Consider the following 20,860-nt stretch of genomic DNA (forward strand, 5'->3'; position numbering starts at 1 on the left):
ACACCAAAGAGGATGACAATAAACCGTTCTAATTCCATGAAAATAGCGAGTCCATGCTACAACTCGAACAATATCGTTGGAATCACTTTCAGAATGATTTTTTTCCAGCTGAAGAACGATAAAAACATAGACAGCCAATCAGAATCGACCCGAGTTTAATGCTAGGGTAGGTAATCCTGTTCAGAAACACTTTTTTTTATACTGGGTGAAATGGTCCTTCCATCCCGAGAGTAGTCAATACATTATGTGTTCAGAAAAAGGAATGAAAACAATCAGACCTCTGTAGCAGCTGCAGGACAGTAAAAACTCTGACCAATCACTGCCACTCGGTCCGAGTGTAAAGAACCAATCAGATGCCTTTGATTGCTTGAGAGCCAGGAGGAGTGTCTTAGCAGTGTCAATCAAGTTCGCGTACGCGCTGATCGCCCCTCTCTTGCACAGCGCGTACCGTCATTCAAAATAAAGATTGCCGGTGTGCCGAGCAGCTGTGCTAATGGCGGACAAACAACCAAAACTGCCAATTTCTCGAGTGGAACCTGCTCATACAACAAAGACAGGTAAACGGAAAAAGACCGATGACGATAAACAAGCCCGTCGGAGCCCATGTGTTAAAACTCTAGCCGCATAACAACATACAGATAAAATGTCACGCACTGTGCAAAGCAACAATTGAAACCTGCTAATTCACTGGCTTGTCATGTTGCTAAAATAATGTTCTAGCAAACCTTATTTAGCATTACATATCGCTAGAATAATTATTTACATAGCCTACTGCAACGTTAGTTACCGTTATATTATCTTACTAGCTATTTATAACTCATAGAAAGAGTGTAACGTTATAAAGTTACATTACATGTATTGCATAATATGTAATGATTTGAGGACCAAGTTTGTAGTCAAAGTATGGGCAGGCCAGTCAGTGTAAAGCATTTCGTCCCTACCAGTGAATGTGCCATAACTGTTTATCCGTCGTCATCGGTGACCCTGCATGTTTACTAGCCTGCGCGTTCACGGCAGGCTCCGCTGTGGGGGGAACTTTACATAACAAAATACATGTTTAACAGCTAGTAGGCCTAACGTTATATGTTATGAATCTTACACGAAATTCATCTTCATCACAGTGCAACTAATGGAAATGGAAAAACGTGTATCAATGCAACCTGTTTTTAGCTTTGCCTTATAGTTATAACTAGCTCGTTAGCGAATCAAAAAATATATATTTTAAACTTTACCAATATCGATGTGATAGCTTGATAGTGAGTAGGCTACTAAAATACATCTTATTTGTTTATATTCATAATGATAAAATTAGATTTTTTTTATTACATGTGATTCTGACATGATGCTACATGCACTGCGCTCCTTCCTCTCCGCTTGTCTCAGGTAAATGATGCGTCTTCCAGCTCAGCTGTCGGAGTCGCGCGTTCATGTGTTTTGGGGGCGTGGCTTTGGAAGGACCCCAGAAGGGAGAGGGTGGAGTGAATGGAAATAATGAGCTGTCTTTAAAACAGTCGTTAGAGGTCTACATACACTCGATTTTTATACTTTCTTTTTCAGAATACTTAAATTTTAATTATGTATTGATATATACATAAAGTTTAAACAAATTAGAAAAATATTTTTTTAGACCATTCTTACCTACCCCAGCTTTAAATAGCGTATGCATTTTAAACAGAGACGGAAACTCCACACGCTTATAATAAACACAATGATACTATTACAATGATATTATTACGTTGTTGATGTGAAATGTCCTTAAGTATTAGTACACTATTACAACTGTTGAAGCTTTAATTACGTAGGGGAAGGACAAAATATCCTTATAAAATTTTCACTACACGGATGAGTACATAGTGTATACGTACATAGTAGTGTATAAGTGCGTCATTTAGGATGCTACTATACTTTACCACTCTCTAGGTTTGAGTCCTCATACTCATATATATGCACTATATGTTATTTGTTAGTAAAAATACTGTGAGGTTGGTGTGTTCATACAGAAAATTCCAAAAAGAAAAAGTGCACTTTAAACACCTGGACTGATGATGCACTTAATTAACCCGAAAAACAAGCAATTTTGGACACTTCATGCACTCAACTGTCGTAGCGGAGGGGGCGGGGCTAGCAGACTGAACAAATGTTAAATGTGAAATAATAACCATATAAAATTCATACGCTACACGGTTACATTGAGCTACACAGTTAAGTACATAGTGCATAGTACATAATTTGGGACACAATCCAGCCTCCACCAGTGGAAGGCAGGATGATGTTGAAATCGTCCAATCAGAGGCCGTCAGCTTCAAAACAATCTGTCAATCATCAGTGTGTGCGGGAACACGCCTGAGGACAGTTAAAACACACACTTGTCTCATCATTATTGCGTTACAAGATGGATGAACAGTTTTCCAAGAAAACCTCTGCATGTTGGAGCTCCTTCCTCTTTCCTGATGAGTTTTTCTGGGAATCTTCGGCATGTCAGAGCAGCTCAGTTTACCCGAAACACACTGATTAACCCGCCTTCAAACGGCACAATCGCTTAACTAAATATATAAAATAATTAAAATGTGTTATAATATCAGTTCTCACACTTTAGATGACTTTTGGGTCGATGAAATAACTAATCTTATCTGCCGCTCTATTCGCCGTATCGCCTCAGAGACCGAGAGCTCCCGCGCATTCTCCGCGCATGCGCAGTGGACGTCTGCGGTCGCGCGCTGGGTCACGAGCACCAGAGACGCACGAGCGCGCGCAGCAGCAGCGGAGCTCTGAGATCATTCAGCAGGATTAACATTAAATCATGAGCGTGGGAAAACTGGTAAGATTGCGATGATAACACTTTCTCTCTGCGGTAATAATGCGCGTTGACTCGAGGCGAGCAATGGAAGAAGTGTCTCAGATGTTAGTTGATGAGTTTTGTAATAAATTGGGTTTGTTCTGTGTGCGTCGCTTTGCAGGTCAGATTTCGCAAGCTGGTGTGTAAATACAAACTATTGAACTGTCCAGTGTGTTCACTTCTCCAGAACAACAATTCATACACAATACAAGTCATGCAAAAGCCTGTTTTAATATTAAATGACTGAGCATGTCATTACAGAAATCACTGTCATTATTAATGCATCTTATTAATGTCTATTTATATTCTTCTGTAAGATCCGTATTCATTCAAGTTATATAAAAGTATATGAAATTCAGTCAGATTGCATTAAACTTTGTATTATTATAGTCATTATTCAGAGGCAGTAAAACCGCAAATAATATGTAAATATGTTTAAATGAGGTACGCAGGATGTTTTTCCGAATGTTCAGAACGTCCATTTTTTATGTTTTCTCTTGCGAACGTTCAGGAAACATTTCATTGTATCATTCGTACATTATGGAACGTTACTTTTGAATGTTCTCTGAACGTTCTGAAACAAGTAACATTTAAAAAACGTCAGACGAACTAAAACGTTTCATGAACGATGTTTAATAATGTTTTTGTGCAAATGCTTTGAGATCATCATTAAAGATTAGATAATATTGAACGAACGTTCTATTAGCGTTACTGTAAGAACGCTCTATGGGTCAGTAAGTGCTTGATGATGTCATTCTCACGATCAGATTGAAGTGTGTCTGATGATCAGATGAGGAAATGACACACACTTAACCCTGAACACACACTTAATCATGAACACACACTGTTAACCACGTACACACTCTTAACCCTGTACACACACCGTTAACCCTGAACACACACTTAATCATGAACACACACTGTTAACCACGTACACACTTAACCCTGTACACACACTTAACCCTGAACACACACCGTTAACCCTGAACACACACCGTTAACCCCATACACACACTTAACCCTGTACACACACTTAACCCTGAACACACACTTAACCCAGTACACACTTAACCCCGTACACACACTTAACCCCCGTACACACACTTAACCCCCGTACACACACCGTTAACCCCATACACACACTTAACCCTGTACACACACTTAACCCTAAACACACACCGTTAACCCCATACACACACTTAACCCTGTACACACACTTAACCCTGAACACACACTTAACCCCGTACACACTTAACCCCGTACACACACTTAACCCCCGTACACACACTTAACCCCCGTACACACACCGTTAACCCCTTACACACACTTAACCCTGTACACACACTTAATCCTGTACACACACTTAACCCCGTACACACACTTAACCCTGAACACACACTTAACCCTTTACACACACTGTTAACCCTGAACACACACTGTTAACCCCGGACACACACTTAACCCTGAACACACACTGTTAACCCTGAACACACACCGTTAACCCCGTACACACTTAATCCTGAACACACACTTAACCCCGTACACACACTTAACACTGTACACACACTTAACCCTGTACACACACTGTTAACCCTGAACACACACTTAATCATGAGCACACACTGTTAACCACTTATGCACACTTAACCCTGTACACACACTTAACCCGGTACACACACTTAACACTGTACACACATCTAACCCTGTACACACACTTAACCCTGAACACACACTGTTAACCCTGAACACACACTTAATCATGAACACACACTGTTAACCACTTATGCACACTTAACCCTGTACACACACCGTTAACCCTGAACACACACTTAATCATGAACACACACTGTTAACCACGAACACACTTAACCCTGTACACACACTTAACCCTGAACACACACCGTTAACCCTGAACACACATCGTTAACCCCATACACACACTTGACCCTGTACACACACTTAACCCTGAACACACACTTAACCCCGTACACACACTTAACCCCCGTACACACACTTAACCCTGAACACACACCGTTAACCCCGTACACACACTTAATCCTGAACACACACTTAACCCCGTAGCCACTTAACCCTGTACACACACTTAACCCTGTACACACACTTAACCCCGTACACACACTTAACCCTGAACACACACTTAACCCTGTACACACACTTAACACTGTACACACACTTAACCCTGTACACACACTTAACCCTGAACACACACTGTTAACCCTGAACACACACCGTTAACCCCGTACACACTTAATCCTGAACACACACTTAACCCTGTACATACACTTAACCCCGTACACACACTTAACCCTGTACAACCCTCAACACACACTGTTAACCCTAAACACACACTTTTAACCCTGAACACACACTTAACCCCATACACACACTTAACCCCGAACACACATTTAACCCTGAACACACACTTAACCCTGAACACACACTTAACCCCATACACACACTTAACCCCATCACTGCCAGTAAGCCTTCGGGCCTCATCCAGGGCCACTAGTTAACCTTTAAGACCTTAAGATGTTTTAAAATCATTTAAACAAAACAAGCTATAAAATCAGCTAAAACAACAAAAATTAAACAGCTTCCCTCTTTTATTTCACCCCTGAAACAAATTTGTCTATGAAGAACCAGGATTCACACGGTCGTGGAAAATGGATTTTTACAGAATCCACATTTTAAAAGTAGTTTTTTTTAAAGATTTCTTTACCTGGAAAACTTATGGAAATTAATAAAATCTCTATTTTTATAACAAATATACATTTTCATTCTAGTTAGGCCAAGCTCTAAAACATTTTTAAAATTGTGGATTTTGTGTGTGTGTGTGTGTGTGTGTGTGTGTGTGTCAGGTGGTGTGTGTGCTGGCGCTGGCTGTGTGTGAGGCGTACGTGTTCCAGGCCGGTCAGTCGTCAGGAGAAGTGGACGACGCTCCTCCACCAATCAGAGGTCAGACTGCCGTCACGTGTCTGTGTTCATCATCACCCGTGTGTGTGTGTGTGTGTGGCACCAGCCTGACGAACCACTGTGTGTGTGTGTGTGTGTGTGTGTGTGTGTGTGTGTGTGTGTGTGTGTGTGTGTGTGTGTGTGTGTGTGTGTGTGTGTGTGTGTGTGTGTGTCTGTGTGTGTGTGTGTGTGTCAGATTTCTCGGGGTCGTGTCAGGGTCGTTGTTTCGAGCTGAAGGAGGCGGAGCCACCGAGCTGCAGGTGTGATAACCTGTGTAAGACGTACCTGAGCTGCTGTTCCGACTTCGACCAGCAGTGTCTGAAGACAGGTGAGAGGAACACACACACACACACCTTTCTGACACCACAACTATATGCTTCAGTTAAATCATTTAAAATGAAAAAAGATATCAGAGAACCGTGAATGTAAATTAGCCTAATCCTTGAATCCTCTGGTTTCTTTTTTCTGTGCCTGTGTGTGTGTGTGTGTGTGTGTGTGTGTGTGTGTGTGTGTGTGTGTGTGTGTGTGTGTGTGTGTGTGTGTGTGTGTGTGTGTGTGTGTGTTCAGCGGGAGGGTTTGAGTGTTCGCAGCAGCGCTGTGGAGAGATCCGGAACGATGATTACGCCTGTCAGTGTTCAGACGACTGTCTACAGAGAGGAGACTGCTGTACCAACTACAGATCACTGTGCAGAGGTCAGACACACACACACACAAACACACACACACACACACACGCACACGCACACGCACACACACTCACACACACACACTCACACACACACACTGCAGAGAGGAGACTGCTGTACCAACTACAGATCACTGTGCAGAGGTCAGACACACACACAAACACACACACACACACACACACACGCACACGCACACGCACACACACTCACACACACACACTCACACACACACACTGCAGAGAGGAGACTGCTGTACCAACTACAGATCACTGTGCAGAGGGCAGACACACACACACACACACACACACACACACACACACACAAACACACACACACTCACTCACTGCAGAGAGGAGACTGCTGTACCAACTACAGATCACTGTGCAGAGGTCAGCCACACACACACACACACACACACACGCACACATACACGCACACACACACACACACACACACACACACACACACACACACACACACACACACACACACAAACACACACACACACTCACTCACTCACTGCAGAGAGGAGACTGAATGAATGAATGAAAACTTTATTGAACAACAACAATCAACACGAAGTGTTCAAAAGGATAAAAACACAAAAAAGCCCATAGGCTTGTTTCCATTGTGGTCCTTATGATGGAAAATGTATAACAGTACATGGACTAACAACATTGAGGACAATAAAGAAAGGAAGCATAAAAAATACAAATAAAATAAAGCTAATAAAAACACAATAAAAAAAAAAAACAATGACTAAATTCCCAAATAGACAAACAAACACACAAACAGACAAAACAGTATTCCTACTACTTCAAGGATTTCGTTGAGAAGTTGAGAAACCCTCTCCTCCACTCTAAGCCACCCAAGACTGGAAAAATGGTGAGAAAGAAGATGAGTTCTAGGATTTAATTTAAGAATCACTCTGATTAGTTTATTTTGACAGATCTGTAGCTTGTCTTTAAGACCTTTAGTAATGCCTGTATACCAAGATGTACAGGCATAGTCCAGATGACATTGAACAAGCGCATCAGCCAGGATTTTTAAGGTTTTACTATCTAAGAGGTTATTCTTACTGGATATTCTTGCTAGGAACTTAGTCCTTTGGCTTACCTTTGAAATAATTTTTCGGGCCATAAGCTCACCTGATAATTTGTTATCTAGTATACAGCCCAAGTAAGTAACTGCTTCCTTGGCTGTAATTTCAACATTACCCACGACTACCCTAAACCCCATAGCCTTTTTCAGTTTATCTCTGGACCCAAAAAGAATTGACTCTGTTTTGCCAAGGTGGAGAGACAGCTTGTTGTCTGTTAGCCAAACACTGAGGTTAAGGAGTTCTGAACTAAGCAGCCTTTCCACCTCTGATTTGTCTTTATGAGAGACTAGAATAGCTGAGTCATCTGCAAATAAAAACAAATTACAGTCTATAGCTGACGGCATATCATTAACATATAATAAAAAAAAGAGAGGACCCAAAATACCCCCCTGGGGAACTCCACAAGTTAATTTAAGTGGTGAGGACAAGGTCCCTTCCACATCTACCACCTGTTCTCTGTCCACCAGGAATGACCTCACCCACTGAAGAGATGCTGGAGAAAATCCTAGGGCTTTTGGTTTGTTCAAAAGGACATCATACTGAACCGTATCAAAGGCCTTTTGAAGGTCTATTAACACCATGCCACAATAATTCCCCTTCTCTACCTCTTCTCTAATAAAGTCTGTAAGATAAAGCAGGCAGGTATCAGTGGAATGGGCCTTTCTAAAACCTGATTGGAAGTCAAATAAAAGATTATGTTCTGCTAAATAACTGTCTATTTGCTCATAAATAATCCTTTCCACAATTTTTGATATTGAACACAAGATAGATACAGGGCGAAAATTTCCAGGATCAGATTTGGGCCCCTTTTTAAATAGAGGTATCACTCTTGCCACCTTAAATTTACTGGGGAAATGTTTTTTTTTCAATGGATAAATTAATAAGATAAGTTATTAATGTACCAATGTACTGCTGTACCAACTACAGATCACTGTGCAGAGGTCAGACAGACACACACACACACACACACACACACACACACACATACACACACACACACACACACACACATACACACACACACACACACACACAGGGCTGTAGCTAGAGGATTCGAGGCCCACATAGAACAGAAGATGGTGATGTTGTTGTAAAACATTTATTTTAAAAGTTAAATGACGTCGCTCCTTCAGGCGTGCCCCATGGGGGGAGGTCCGGCCACCATGTGCTCACATGCGCGCCCCAACCGCGGGCCTGGCTCCAGGGTGGGGCCCCGGCTACGCCATGCTGGGTGACGTCACGGCCCTTGTTTTAAATTCGTAACATAAAGGGTTTGTGAACCGCTCTTAGTCTGACCTGTCACAAAAATGCTGTCAATATGAAGACATAGTCCTATCGGGCCTGGCTGGCTTGTGGGTCTCCTGAGGCAGCGGAGAGGTACCGGCAGGCCAAGCGGACTGCAGCCCGGGTGGTTGTGGTCGGGGACAGTGCCTTTGGGCTGGCAGACTGGGGTGGTGGTCCCTCTTTTCAAGAAGGGGGACCGGAGGGTGTGCTCCAACTACAGGGGGATCACACTTCCCAGCCTCCCCGGGAAAGTCTAAGCCAGGGTACTGGAGAGGAGAATACGGCCGATTGTAGAACCTCGGATTCAGGAGGAACAGTGTGGTTTTCGTCCCGGTCGTGGAACACTGGACCAGCTCTATAGGGTACAGGGTGCTGGAGGGTTCATGGGAGTTTTCCCAACCAGTCCACATGTGCTTTGTGGATTTGGAGAAGGCATTCGACTGTGTCCCTCGCGGCGGCCTGTGGAGGGTGCTCCGGGAGTATGGGGTCAGGGGCCCTTTGCTAAGGGCTGTACGGTCCCTGTACGACCGGAGCAGGAGCTTGGTTCGTATTGCCAGCAGTAAGTCAGACTTGTTCCCAGTGCATGTTGGACTCCGGCAGGGCTGCCCTTTGTCACCGGTTCTGTTCATAATTTTTATGGACAGAATTTCTTGGCGCAGACAGGGGCCGTAGGGGGTCAGGTTTGGGGACCACACGATTTCATCTCTGCTCTTTGCGCATGATGTTGTCGTGTTGGCCCCATCAGACCAGGACCTTCAGCATGCACTGGGACAGTTTGCAGCCGAGTGTGAAGCGACTGGGATGAGAATCAGCGCCTCCAAATCCAAGGCCATGGTTCTCAGTCGGAAAAGGGTGGCTTGCCCACTTCAGGTTGGTGGAGAGTTCCTGCCTCAAGTGGAGGAGTTCAAGTATCTTGGGGTCTTGTTCACGAGTGAGGGAAGGACGGAACGGGAGATTGACAGACGGATCGGTGCAGCTGCTGCAGTAATGCGGTCGATGTGCCGGTCTGTCGTGGTGAAGAAGGAGCTGAGCTGCTGGAAGCTCTCGATACAATACCAGTCAATCTACGTTCCTACTCTCACCATGAGCTGTGGGTCATGACGAAAGGACAAGATCCCGGATACAAGCGGCCGAAATGAGCTTTCTCCGCAGGGTGGCTGGGCGCTCCCTTAGAGATAGGGTGAGGAGCTCGGTCACTCGGGAGGAGCTCAGAGTAGAGCCGCTGCTCCTCCACATCGAGAGGAGCCAACTTCCCGGGGAGGAGTTCCGGGCGCGTCCCACCGGGAGGAGACCCCGGGGAAGACCTAGGACACGCTGGAGGGATTATGTCTCCGGTGTCCCCCTGGAACTGCTGGAGGAAGTGTCTAGGGAGAGGGATGTCTGGGTATCTCTGCTTAGACTGCTGCTCCCACGACTCGGATAAGCGGAAAAAGATGATGATGATGATGATGCATGTTTTTTTGGTTTTCATTTAAATCTCAGGCATGCAACTAATATAAAAATTGGCACTATAATTGTCACCACCTTTCACCTCATTAGCGATGGCCCTGAACACACACACACACACACACACACACACAAACACACATATCACTGCATTTCACATCTGAAGTTTTCAAAACAATGTGTGTGTGTAGCAGGCGAGAGCTCGTGGCTGGAGGGCGACTGTGAGGAGATTCAGAGCCCAGAATGCCCTGCAGGGTGAGTGACATCATCTGTGTGTGTGTGTGTGTGTGTGTGTGTGTGTGTGTGTGTGTGTGTGTGTGTGTGTGTGTGTGCTCTTGTTTATGTGATTTGTGAGGACACAAATTTGTATAATGACATGGGTATTACACTGGTATTACAACTTGAACATGATTTATGAGGACATTTCCTGAGTCCTCATATTTCAAATGGCTTTAAAAACATACTAAGCAGTGTTTTATTAAAAATGTAAAAATGCAGAATGTTTCCTGTGATGGGTAGGTTTAGGGATAGGGGCAGTGTAAGGGGATAGTGTACAGTTTGTCCAGTATAAAAAACATTACGTCTATGGAATGTCCTCACAAATCACATAAACAAAGCTGTGTGTGTCTGTAGTGAATCATCTGTGTGTCTCGTTCACTCTGAGAGCTTCTGGACCGACACACTGTTTCAATGCAGAATCAAGTCATCATGAATCTGAATCTGCTTCAGCTGTGACTAACTGCACTGTGTAAAAGCGTCTGCTACTGCATACATGTAAATCAGTGTGTTGTTGTTGAAGGTTCGTCCGTCCTCCTCTGATCATCATATCTCTCGACGGCTTCCGCTCCTCTTACATGAAGAAGGGAAAGAGTGTTTTACCCAACATCCACAAACTGAGTACAGGATCTCGTCTCTGCATCACACAGATACACGTTCTTTAAATGTTACTTGTTTCAGAACACTCAGAGAACATTCAAAAGTAATGTTTTCATAATGTTTGAAGAATGATAGAATGTAACGTTCCCTCATCGTTCACACATCTTCCGTAACTGAGTCTCTCGTTCATCAGCTGCTTATTAACACTGTTTCATGTGTTTCTGTCGTAGCTTCGTGTGGAACTCACGCCCCTCGTATGAGACCCATGTACCCGTCCAAAACCTTCCCAAACCTCTACACGCTGGCCACGGTACCGACACACACACACACACACACACACACACACACACACACACTGCAGCTCATTTAATTTAAAGGGATAGTTCACCCAAAAATGAAAATGATATCCATGATAAAAGTGCATCTATCCATGATAAAAGTGCATCTATCCATCATAAAAGTGCATCTATCCATCATAAAAGTGCATCTATCCATGATTAGTGCATCTATCCATCATAAAAGTGCATCTATCCATCATAAAAGTGCATCTATCCATCATAAAAGTGCATCTGTCCATCATAAAAGTGCATCTGTCCATCATAAAAGTGCATCTGTCCATCATAAAAGTGCATCTGTCCGTCATAAAAGTGCATCTATCCATGATAAAAGTGCATCTATCCATGATAAAAGTGCATCTATCCATGATAAAAGTGCATCTATCCATGATAAAAGTGCATCTATCCATCATAAAAGTGCATCTAGCCTATCCATGATAAAAGTGCATCTATCCATCATAAAAGTGCATCTATCCATGATTAGTGCATCTATCCATCATAAAAGTGCATCTATCCATCATAAAAGTGCATCTGTCCATCATAAAAGTGCATCTGTCCATCATAAAAGTGTATCTGTCCATCATAAAAGTGCATCTGTCCATCATAAAAGTGCTTCACAGGCTCCAGGGGGTTAATAAAGAAAAATATGTATATTTAAAACTTTATCGAGTAAAATAACTAGCTTCCAGCAGACGGCCGTACGCATTGGTTTATGGCGAAAGAATAACACTTGACCTGATGCATGATGAACATGGAAGCGCAGAGGACAGAGCAAAACAAAACACCAGTCACGAATTAGAGTCTACAAGGAGAATTTTTACAGATTCTGAAAGAAGAATGTCATATACACCTAGGATGGCTTGAGGGTGAGTAAATCATGGGCGAAGTTTCATTTTTGGGTGAACTATCCCTTTAACCTTCCCTTCCCTCACACTGCCTGCAGAATAAGAGTGCGTTCCTGTGTGGCGTGATGAAGACGTACCGACAGCGGGAGAAGCAGGGCAATAAAGAGCAGGAGTTAGGATTTTACGTTTTTTACTTGTGTTCTTCCTCAGGGTTTGTATCCTGAGTCTCATGGGATCGTGTGCAACTCCATGTATGATCCCGTGTTCAAAGCTCATTTCCGACTGAGAGGCCGGGAGAAGCTCAATCACCGCTGGTGGGGGGGGCAGCCTGTGAGTCATGACTCCGCCCACACACGGCTCTTAGCCAATCACAGCAGAGACAGCAGGATAGCTCACATAGGGATTATAATCTCATTTTAAGATTGAGTTTTACATGTGAACACTAAATAAATTATCAAGCTCAATTTGGGTTTGCATGGAAAGTCTAGTTGCAAATTTTGAAGTGGATCCATGTTTAATATTTTAAACTGTTTTTGTCTGTTTGTCTTCTCAGATTTGGATCACGGCAGAGAAACAGGGCGTGAAAGCGGGAACCTTCTTCTGGCCCTGGTGAGATCGCAGTTTTCATTTATTCTGCTTCATATTATTGATTTCAGGTCTTAATGGTTATATTGTTCTACATTCTACCGATTAATCAGCTGTTTCTTCAGCAGAGTTTCATTTCAAATGAGGTTTTCTTCTCAAATCAGCATTCTGTGTTTGGAGCAAAGCTCAGAGTGTCACTGCAAGAGACTTATGACACAACCAACACATGATTCAAACAAAGACCTTTCACACACTCACACACACACACACACACAGACACTCTCACTCATACTCAGACACACACACACACACACACACACACACACACACAGGTCATTCAGAGTGGCTCAGTCTGTCCCAATCGTCATGTTCTTCTCTGAAGAGCTTCATTCGCTTGAGTTCTGAAGAAGTGATCAGCCACTCATGAACAAGATCTCTGACGTCTGTCTGTGTGTGCTTAGAAAAGACATTGTTTCTGAAGGCCTGAATAAACACATGTCTGTCTGTCTGTCTGTCTGTCTGTCTGTCTGTCTCTCTGTAGGGTGATTCCTCTGGAGAGAAGGATTCTCACTATTCTGCAGTGGCTGCACCTGCCTGATGACGAGAGGTGCGTCATTTCACCTCTTACTGGGAAAAAAAAACATTCTTATGATAGAATCTCTCAAAATGATGTTTTATTAACAAAGTTCGGGAGAAGCACGTTCAGATAATGAACCTATTTGTCATGAGAAGAGCTCATCCAGTCAACTCAATTAACATCAGGAGGTATATATACAGCAGTTTTTACCGCTGACAGTTTTCCAGCATTCCTCCTCCCCCTTATCTCCTCACTAGTCCTATCCCAAACCTGGGATGGAGGGGATTAAGAAGATTAAGCCTAAGATTAAGACTATTATACTAGTATACCACTACAGTTTTGTTTTTAATGACATTTAAGCCTCCCAATCGTCATTACTGTAATTGTAATAAAAAAATATACTATAACAGCTTGTTCACTTCAAGAACGATAACTATATTTATAAATATAACACTAACTACGATAACAGTAATGATAACTACAGTGATAATATTAATGATAACTGTAGTGATAATTTTAATGATAACTAGCAATAACTATAGTGATTACTATAAGGTAACTATAGTAAACACTTTAACAATAACTATTCTGACAACTACAATGATAGGGATTACTGTAACAAAAATACTAAAGCCTGATTGGTTCACATCTGTACAAATGGACAGGGCCGACTGCCTATTTATGTCGCGCTGAATTTTGTCAGACTTTTTCGACTGATGGAGCGCTGATCCCCATCATCTCAGGGAACCTTTAGTAACCAGAGTGTTTTCGCTATAGTAAAGGGGTGTCTATGTTGTAGAACCTGGTAAAGATGGATGCCAAGAACCAGCCGGACACTCCGCTAGTCCAAGCCTACGAAGACGCCATTCCCCTGGTAGAGTGTTCCCTTCACTCCAATAGGGCACTGCAAGTCCTTGGAAAGTCCTAAGAGTGGTCTTCAACGAGAGAGGCAAATAGATGGTCTACACCAGGGGTCACCAATCTCTGTCCTGGAGGGCCATGGAGACCAGGGGTGGAGACTCAAACTCCCCAATCCCAAACCCCAAACTGTCCTGCAGAGTTTAGCTCCACCCCAATTAAACACCTAAACCAGCTAATTAAGGTCTCACTAGGCATATTAAAAACATTCAAGAAGTTCAAGTTGGAGCTGGTTGGAGCTAAACTCTGCAGGACAGTGGCCCTCCAGGACCGAGTTTGGTGACCCCTGGTCTACACCCTTAGCTGAACACCAGCTGGATAAGATAAACAATTTTTTGGCCATAAAGATACCTGGAGGAGGTGCCCTAACCTCAGAGATCGTGTTCATGACCTCTCGGGAAAGACCTGAAGGCTCCCGTCGAGAGGCCACAGATGGAGGTTCCACCACTCGGGTTAGGGATGCCAAATTGCCCCTCCCGCCTGGAAAAGGTGGTCCCCCCTCAGCGGGATTGGCTATGGATCTGCCGACAGCAGCCTAATTATCCCTGGGAACCACGGCTGGTTCTACCACAGTGGTGCCACCAGCAAAATTAAGAATCTGTCCTCCCTGAATCAGTTGATGGCCTGAGGGAGCAGAGCCACCTGTGGGCTAATGCATCCCTTTCCTTCAAGAAATTTTGGGGCAGTGGGAGTTCTCTTCCAAAGTAAAGAGGTCCACCTCCGCATGCCTGAAAAAGCTCCAGATCATGCGAACCGTCTGGGGGTGGAGGCTCAGTTCCCTTGGTGGTGGACTGTTTCGCTTCAGCTGTTAATGGATCCTAGCACATAAACTGTTGTTACTGAGCAAAGGTTGCTCTGTGCCCACAGGAGGAGACAGCACGCCAGCCTGTTCAGCGGGTGGGACCTAAGACCCCCTTGGTGATTTATGTGGACCACTGTCGTATTGCCCAACCGGACCAGAACATGGTGCCCCATGAGTTCTGACTGGAACTTTCACCCCCAACTGATACAGATTGGGTGATTTCAAGGGGACCAAGGTCTTGGTGCAACTGTGGTTCTCCCTGAGGATGAGGCGGCCTTCGTGGGACTTCGTGGGACAGCCAATGCTGTAGTGGCCGCATATGTAGCAGGCCCAAGGGAACTAATGAGGAGGCTTCTGCCATAAGGCCCAGTAGCTTCTGAAATGTTTTCAAGGGGAAGTAGTCCCCACTTCTAAATGATGCCGCCAGCCTCTGAATTTTCAGGAGCTCCGGCGAAATCCACGCCCACATCTGGGTCGAATTGAAGACTGCCCCATGGAAACAAGATGCGTTGGGTAGGGGATAGCGAGCTTTTGCTTAAATTGATCTTGAACTCCAGACTTTCTAAATGGCTGAGGAGCAAGGATCGTTGCGCGCATAGATCAAGTGTGCGACTTGGCTAAGAGCAGCCAATCATCGAGGTAATTCAGCAATCCTTGCATTTCGTAAAAATATGTGGAGCCAGAGACAGTCCGAATGGCGGGACTACATATTGGTAAGCCACCCCTACGAACGCAAATCTCAAGAATGGTCTGTGATGAGGGTCTATAACGGTTGTAGAAACCGGACTCGCTGTGGGCCATGGGAAATTCCTCCACAACGTCCGCTGCTAACAGAGCTTGGACTTCGACTCGGAGGACTTGAGCATTGTCATCCGAGACTGAAGTGTTAGTCACACCCCTGGAGCGAGGAGCCCTGTTGGACTATTTCCAAAACTCAAATCTGAGTGGGTTGGCCTCCCAAGCCTGGCTCCTGATGGGAGGAGGGGTTGAAGAGTCACACGTGGCGGGGAGCTGATGCTTGTAATAGGATAAAAAAGAGGAGGAATGCTCTTTTTGTGTAGGTTTTAGTTTTTTTATTTGATTCGCAATAACAGCATAAGGAGGTCTTGGCACGCATATCACTGGTGGGACGAACCCAGTACCGATAACAAACATAGCACCTCCAATGCCCCAAACTGAACAGGGGGTCTGGAGGTGAACACATCGCTTTGGGGGTGGTCCAACCTTGGTGAGACAAAGCCTCTTCCTCTTTGTGCCTGAGACATCAGGGCTACTTGGGCTGCTCAGGATCCAGCACTAACTTAGGCCGGGGAAATGGAAAATGGGGAATGGGAAATGGATAGTGCTTTACCTTCTTCACCTTCTTCACCTCTTAAAAGAGTTCAGCCTTTCGTTGGGCTGAACACGGTGCGGGAGCTGGCTTGGTGTGTTTTTGAATCGATGATGACTTAGGGTGACTAGAAGCAACAGATGTAATGGCCCTCTTCTGCAGAAAGTGGCGCATGGATTGTGATGACTTCTGGGATGCTGTGAAGCTATCCACTGCAGAACCAAATAAGCCAGAGGGAGAGATAGGGGAGTCCAGCTGGGATGCCTGGTCAGCATCCCTGATCACTGTACGATTTAACCAAAGCTGGCACTCTCGGACCAGCAAATTATGGCACGCCCAATTGCTTGTAGTGATGTCAGGTTCGTGAATGAATCATTCTTTCAAACAAGTTCACCAAACTGGACTGAATCGTTAAAAAAAAAGGGTAGCCACCATAATTTTTAACATTTATAGGCTTTAAATTTAAGTTAACTTATAACAATCTTCAAATAAACCCATTATAATAAGTGTCACATTTATCTGTGCCTTTAATAAAGTGTGTTGTATATAGTAGTATAGTGGTGTTTCTGTCTCTGTCAGTATCAGCTCTCTCTCTGCTAAAGTTTATTTTGCACATTAAGTTGTGTGTGGTGTGTTTTTCCAGGCCGTATGTCTACGCTGTCCACTCGGAACAGCCGGATACGTACGGACACATCCTGGGCCCGCTGAGCAACGAGGTGAAACACACACACACACACACTTTGATTAGTATCTGACATTTAGACGAGGGTAAATATGACATTGGTTTTAACTCTGAGAATAGATGCTTGAAGATGACTAGTGTACTTGCTACCAAGTGTATCAGTCAAGATCAAGTCTACAGCCCTGTTTACAATACTAATGAATGAACAAACGTTTCAAAAGAAGACTTACTGTGCGTGAATTTGGTTGTCATTTTTAATAGTATTCTAGTGAAGTGTAAATTCTTCATATCAGTAGTAATGACGTACTTTACACTCCTGCTCATGGCCAAACACCCGTTTGAGAGTGTTTTGACTGCATGTGTGTGTGTTGGGACAGCTGGATAACACGCTTAGGAAGATCGATAACATCATTGGTCAGCTGATGAACGGGCTGAAACAGATGAACCTCCATCGCTGTGTGAATGTCATGCTGGTGGGCGATCACGGTACGTATGTTATAATCTACAGTGAGAAATAAATACCTCAGATTCTGCCCTAAACTTCTAATCTAATGTATGATGGCCTGGTAAGACTCGGATCTCACTGCTCGTTTAATGGCAGATTCTCCATGTCTTTGTGTTCAGGGATGGAGGAATCTCACTGTGAACGAACAGAGTATTTGGGCTCTTACGGACTCGATGTTGATGCCATCACATTAACACCAGGATCCTCCGGTAGAATCGGCCCTAAAACTGCCAACACACCATGTGAGTTCATGCATTTATCTAAGTTAAAATAATTATAAAAACTACAGACTAATACAGTTTTTTTAAACTATTTAACCTTTTGAGAACGTTTCTCTGAATTTGTAGAGACATTCTTCAGCAATTTTGCTAACAAAGTATGGAAACTGTCCGAATTTACTTCAAATTACCAAATTATTGAGCCAAAACACATATGAATGATGGTAAATAGTTTCTACAAGTAAAACAACCCGAAGTATTAAATATTAAACCATTTTTTCTCAACTTGCATTAAAGTCACAATTTCCACAATGTATACAGCAGTTACATATGGTACAGCAGGATGTTTTTCCTCGAGTACAGATGTTCAGTTTCAGTAGTATTCTAGGAAAGTGTTCATTCTTCAAAACAGTGTCAATTAAGTACTTTACTTCAGTTTCAGAGGAAGTCGATACTTCTAAAACCTTTACATGGCTGATTTTATTGACGTATCTCTTCCTGTTTCAGACAATCCGAAGGAGATTGTAGCTAATTTAACAGTAAGTATATAAATCACACAAAACCACTGTTGTATTTGTGCATTTTGCATCATGTGACCTTTGACCCATTCCGTTTCAGTGTAAGATGCCCAATCAGCACTTCAAGCCGTACCTGAAGCAGCACCTGCCCAAACGCCTGCACTACGCCAACAACAGACGCATCGAGGACGTGCACCTGCTCATGGACCGGAAGTGGCACGTGGCCATGTGAGTACCAGTGTGTGTGTGTGTGTGTGTGTGTGTATTTGAGACCGTTCCGCACTAGAAGTGACCCAGTTAGCTTTATATGAAAACAACACAAGTATATCATAGTCAACACTTAAAAAAAAACTGAGTATGTGTGCTTGGCATCTTTAAACAAGTAAACAAGTGTTACTAGTAATGCTTTAGGGTACGTTTACACGACAACGATATGCTTAAAATGGAGACGTTTTTCATTTGGGTTTTCCGCATACAGACGACACCATTGTCAAAATGATCCCCATTCACACCGATCTGACTAAAACCCCCTGTATTCTGCTGCCAGGCCAGTAGATGGCGATGAAACACTATAGAGTGAACACTTAATACGCATGTGCATGATGTCAGCGTCTTCAGAGAATTGCGTTTTTGTTGTTTAAAAGTAGTATGACTTGCACTTTTTCAAAACTTTGCGTTTTCAGGCACCCAAAACTCTGTTGTCGTGTAAACGAATGGCCAAAACACATAAGTTTTACGTTTTTAGTTGAAAACGGTGTCGTGTAAACAGCCCTTTAGTCAGTACTCTGGTCATCATTTAACAACAAATACAATTTTTTCACAAAAAGCCATTTTAGCAGACAAGACGTGTGAAGTTGAGCTCAAGTGATGTTTTAATATGTTTGTGTTTGAGAGCAGAACACCTGCTACCTGCGGCTACTTTGGAGATCATGGGTTTGACAACAAGATCAGCAGCATGCAGGTCAGTCAATCAATCAATCAATCAATCAATCAATCAATCTGTCAGTCAGTCAGTCTATCAGTCTATCTCAGTCAATCAAACAATTCATTCATCTATATATGTTATTCAAATCAATTTTATCCATCGTTCGTTCGTTATATCTATCATTCTATATACCTATCTATGGATCTGTCTCTCCATCCATCCATGAATGTTTCCATTGTGTTTTTCTCATAGACTATCTTTATGGGATTTGGACCAAGCTTCAATTTCAAGACACAAGTGCCTGTTTTTGAGAACATTGAACTGTATAACGTCATGTGTGGTGAGTAAATCCTGACGTGTTTATTAAGAGTATTAGATCATGAGAACCATGACAGATTCATGCAGCATCTGTGTGTGTGTGTGTGTGTGTGTGTGTGTGTGTGTGTGTGTGTGTGTGTGTGTGTGTGTGTGTGTGTGTGTGTGTGTGTTTGTGTGTTTGTAGATCTGCTGGGTTTAACTCCAGCCCCTAATAACGGGACACACGGCAGTCTGAATGACATGTTGAGAAACCCTACATATACTCCTACTCAGCCAGAGGAAGTGACATCACCAACGCCTTTAGCCCCGCCCTCTGAAGTGACCCATGACCTGAGCTGTAATTGTGATGATGAGGTCAGTGTGACACACACACACACACACACACACACACACACACACAAACACACGTGTTCTCTACAGGTCAGTGGGTTGAGTCTCTTCTCGTTCACAGAACAACATTGAAGAAAGTTCCCAGACGTTTCCTCCTGCGGCTGATGGACCGTCGAACAGTTAAGATCTGTTTCAGTTTCACACGTTCTCATCCGTAATAACAGGTCATGTGATGATGGGATGCAGGGACAGGAATAATTCAATTAAATAATATCATTTGCTTTGTTTATGTAATATAATGTATTTGTATTATATGTGTAATAATGTATTATCACTAGTATTCTTAGCATTTGCTTTGAATTTTGTCACTATATATATATATATATATATATACATATATATATATATATATATATATATACAGTATAGCTAGAGAAGAGGAGACCTCTTCCTTTAACCAAAAACCTTGAAAAAATACACCTTTAACCTTTTTTTATTTCCTTTTTTCCCACATATTTTAGCAATCATCATAAAAACCCTTTTTGAATTTGGACATAGCATTACCACGGAAACAATAGTTTAAAACCTTTTAGCGGCTCAATTTTTGTGATATCAACTGCAAATTTGGCAAAAACACTGTAAAAACAAGACTTGGTTAGGCTTACAGCTTTGATTTTCTAGCTATTTTAGTCCACATTATTTAGGAAAATACCAATTTTGTATCAAATATATATATATATATTTTGTTCGGTACATTTGCTTTACAGTA

General features: G+C 43.1%; 1 protein-coding gene across 1 annotated transcript in view; it reads left to right on the plus strand.

Annotated features, from left to right (window-relative positions):
- Positions 1-2,726: 2,726 nt before the first annotated feature.
- The window catches only part of enpp2l (ectonucleotide pyrophosphatase/phosphodiesterase 2-like), a 32,003-nt gene continuing 13,869 nt past the window's right edge, over positions 2,727-20,860 (plus strand). The window contains exons 1-19 of the mRNA XM_081377259.1: positions 2,727-2,818; positions 5,716-5,812; positions 6,006-6,137; positions 6,377-6,502; positions 10,519-10,582; positions 11,127-11,224; positions 11,434-11,513; positions 12,594-12,713; positions 12,937-12,992; positions 13,510-13,575; positions 17,239-17,311; positions 17,655-17,763; positions 17,902-18,024; positions 18,508-18,539; positions 18,619-18,746; positions 19,416-19,479; positions 19,696-19,783; positions 19,946-20,115; positions 20,213-20,270. Of these exons, the coding sequence (XP_081233385.1) occupies positions 2,801-2,818; positions 5,716-5,812; positions 6,006-6,137; positions 6,377-6,502; positions 10,519-10,582; positions 11,127-11,224; positions 11,434-11,513; positions 12,594-12,713; positions 12,937-12,992; positions 13,510-13,575; positions 17,239-17,311; positions 17,655-17,763; positions 17,902-18,024; positions 18,508-18,539; positions 18,619-18,746; positions 19,416-19,479; positions 19,696-19,783; positions 19,946-20,115; positions 20,213-20,270 (1,702 nt within the window). The 5' untranslated portion in view covers positions 2,727-2,800. The remainder of the gene's footprint in view (positions 2,819-5,715; positions 5,813-6,005; positions 6,138-6,376; positions 6,503-10,518; positions 10,583-11,126; positions 11,225-11,433; positions 11,514-12,593; positions 12,714-12,936; positions 12,993-13,509; positions 13,576-17,238; positions 17,312-17,654; positions 17,764-17,901; positions 18,025-18,507; positions 18,540-18,618; positions 18,747-19,415; positions 19,480-19,695; positions 19,784-19,945; positions 20,116-20,212; positions 20,271-20,860) is intronic.

The sequence above is a fragment of the Scardinius erythrophthalmus genome (assembly GCF_964197995.2).
Source record: "Scardinius erythrophthalmus genome assembly, chromosome: 10".
In the NCBI taxonomy this organism is placed as follows: domain Eukaryota; kingdom Metazoa; phylum Chordata; class Actinopteri; order Cypriniformes; family Leuciscidae; genus Scardinius; species Scardinius erythrophthalmus.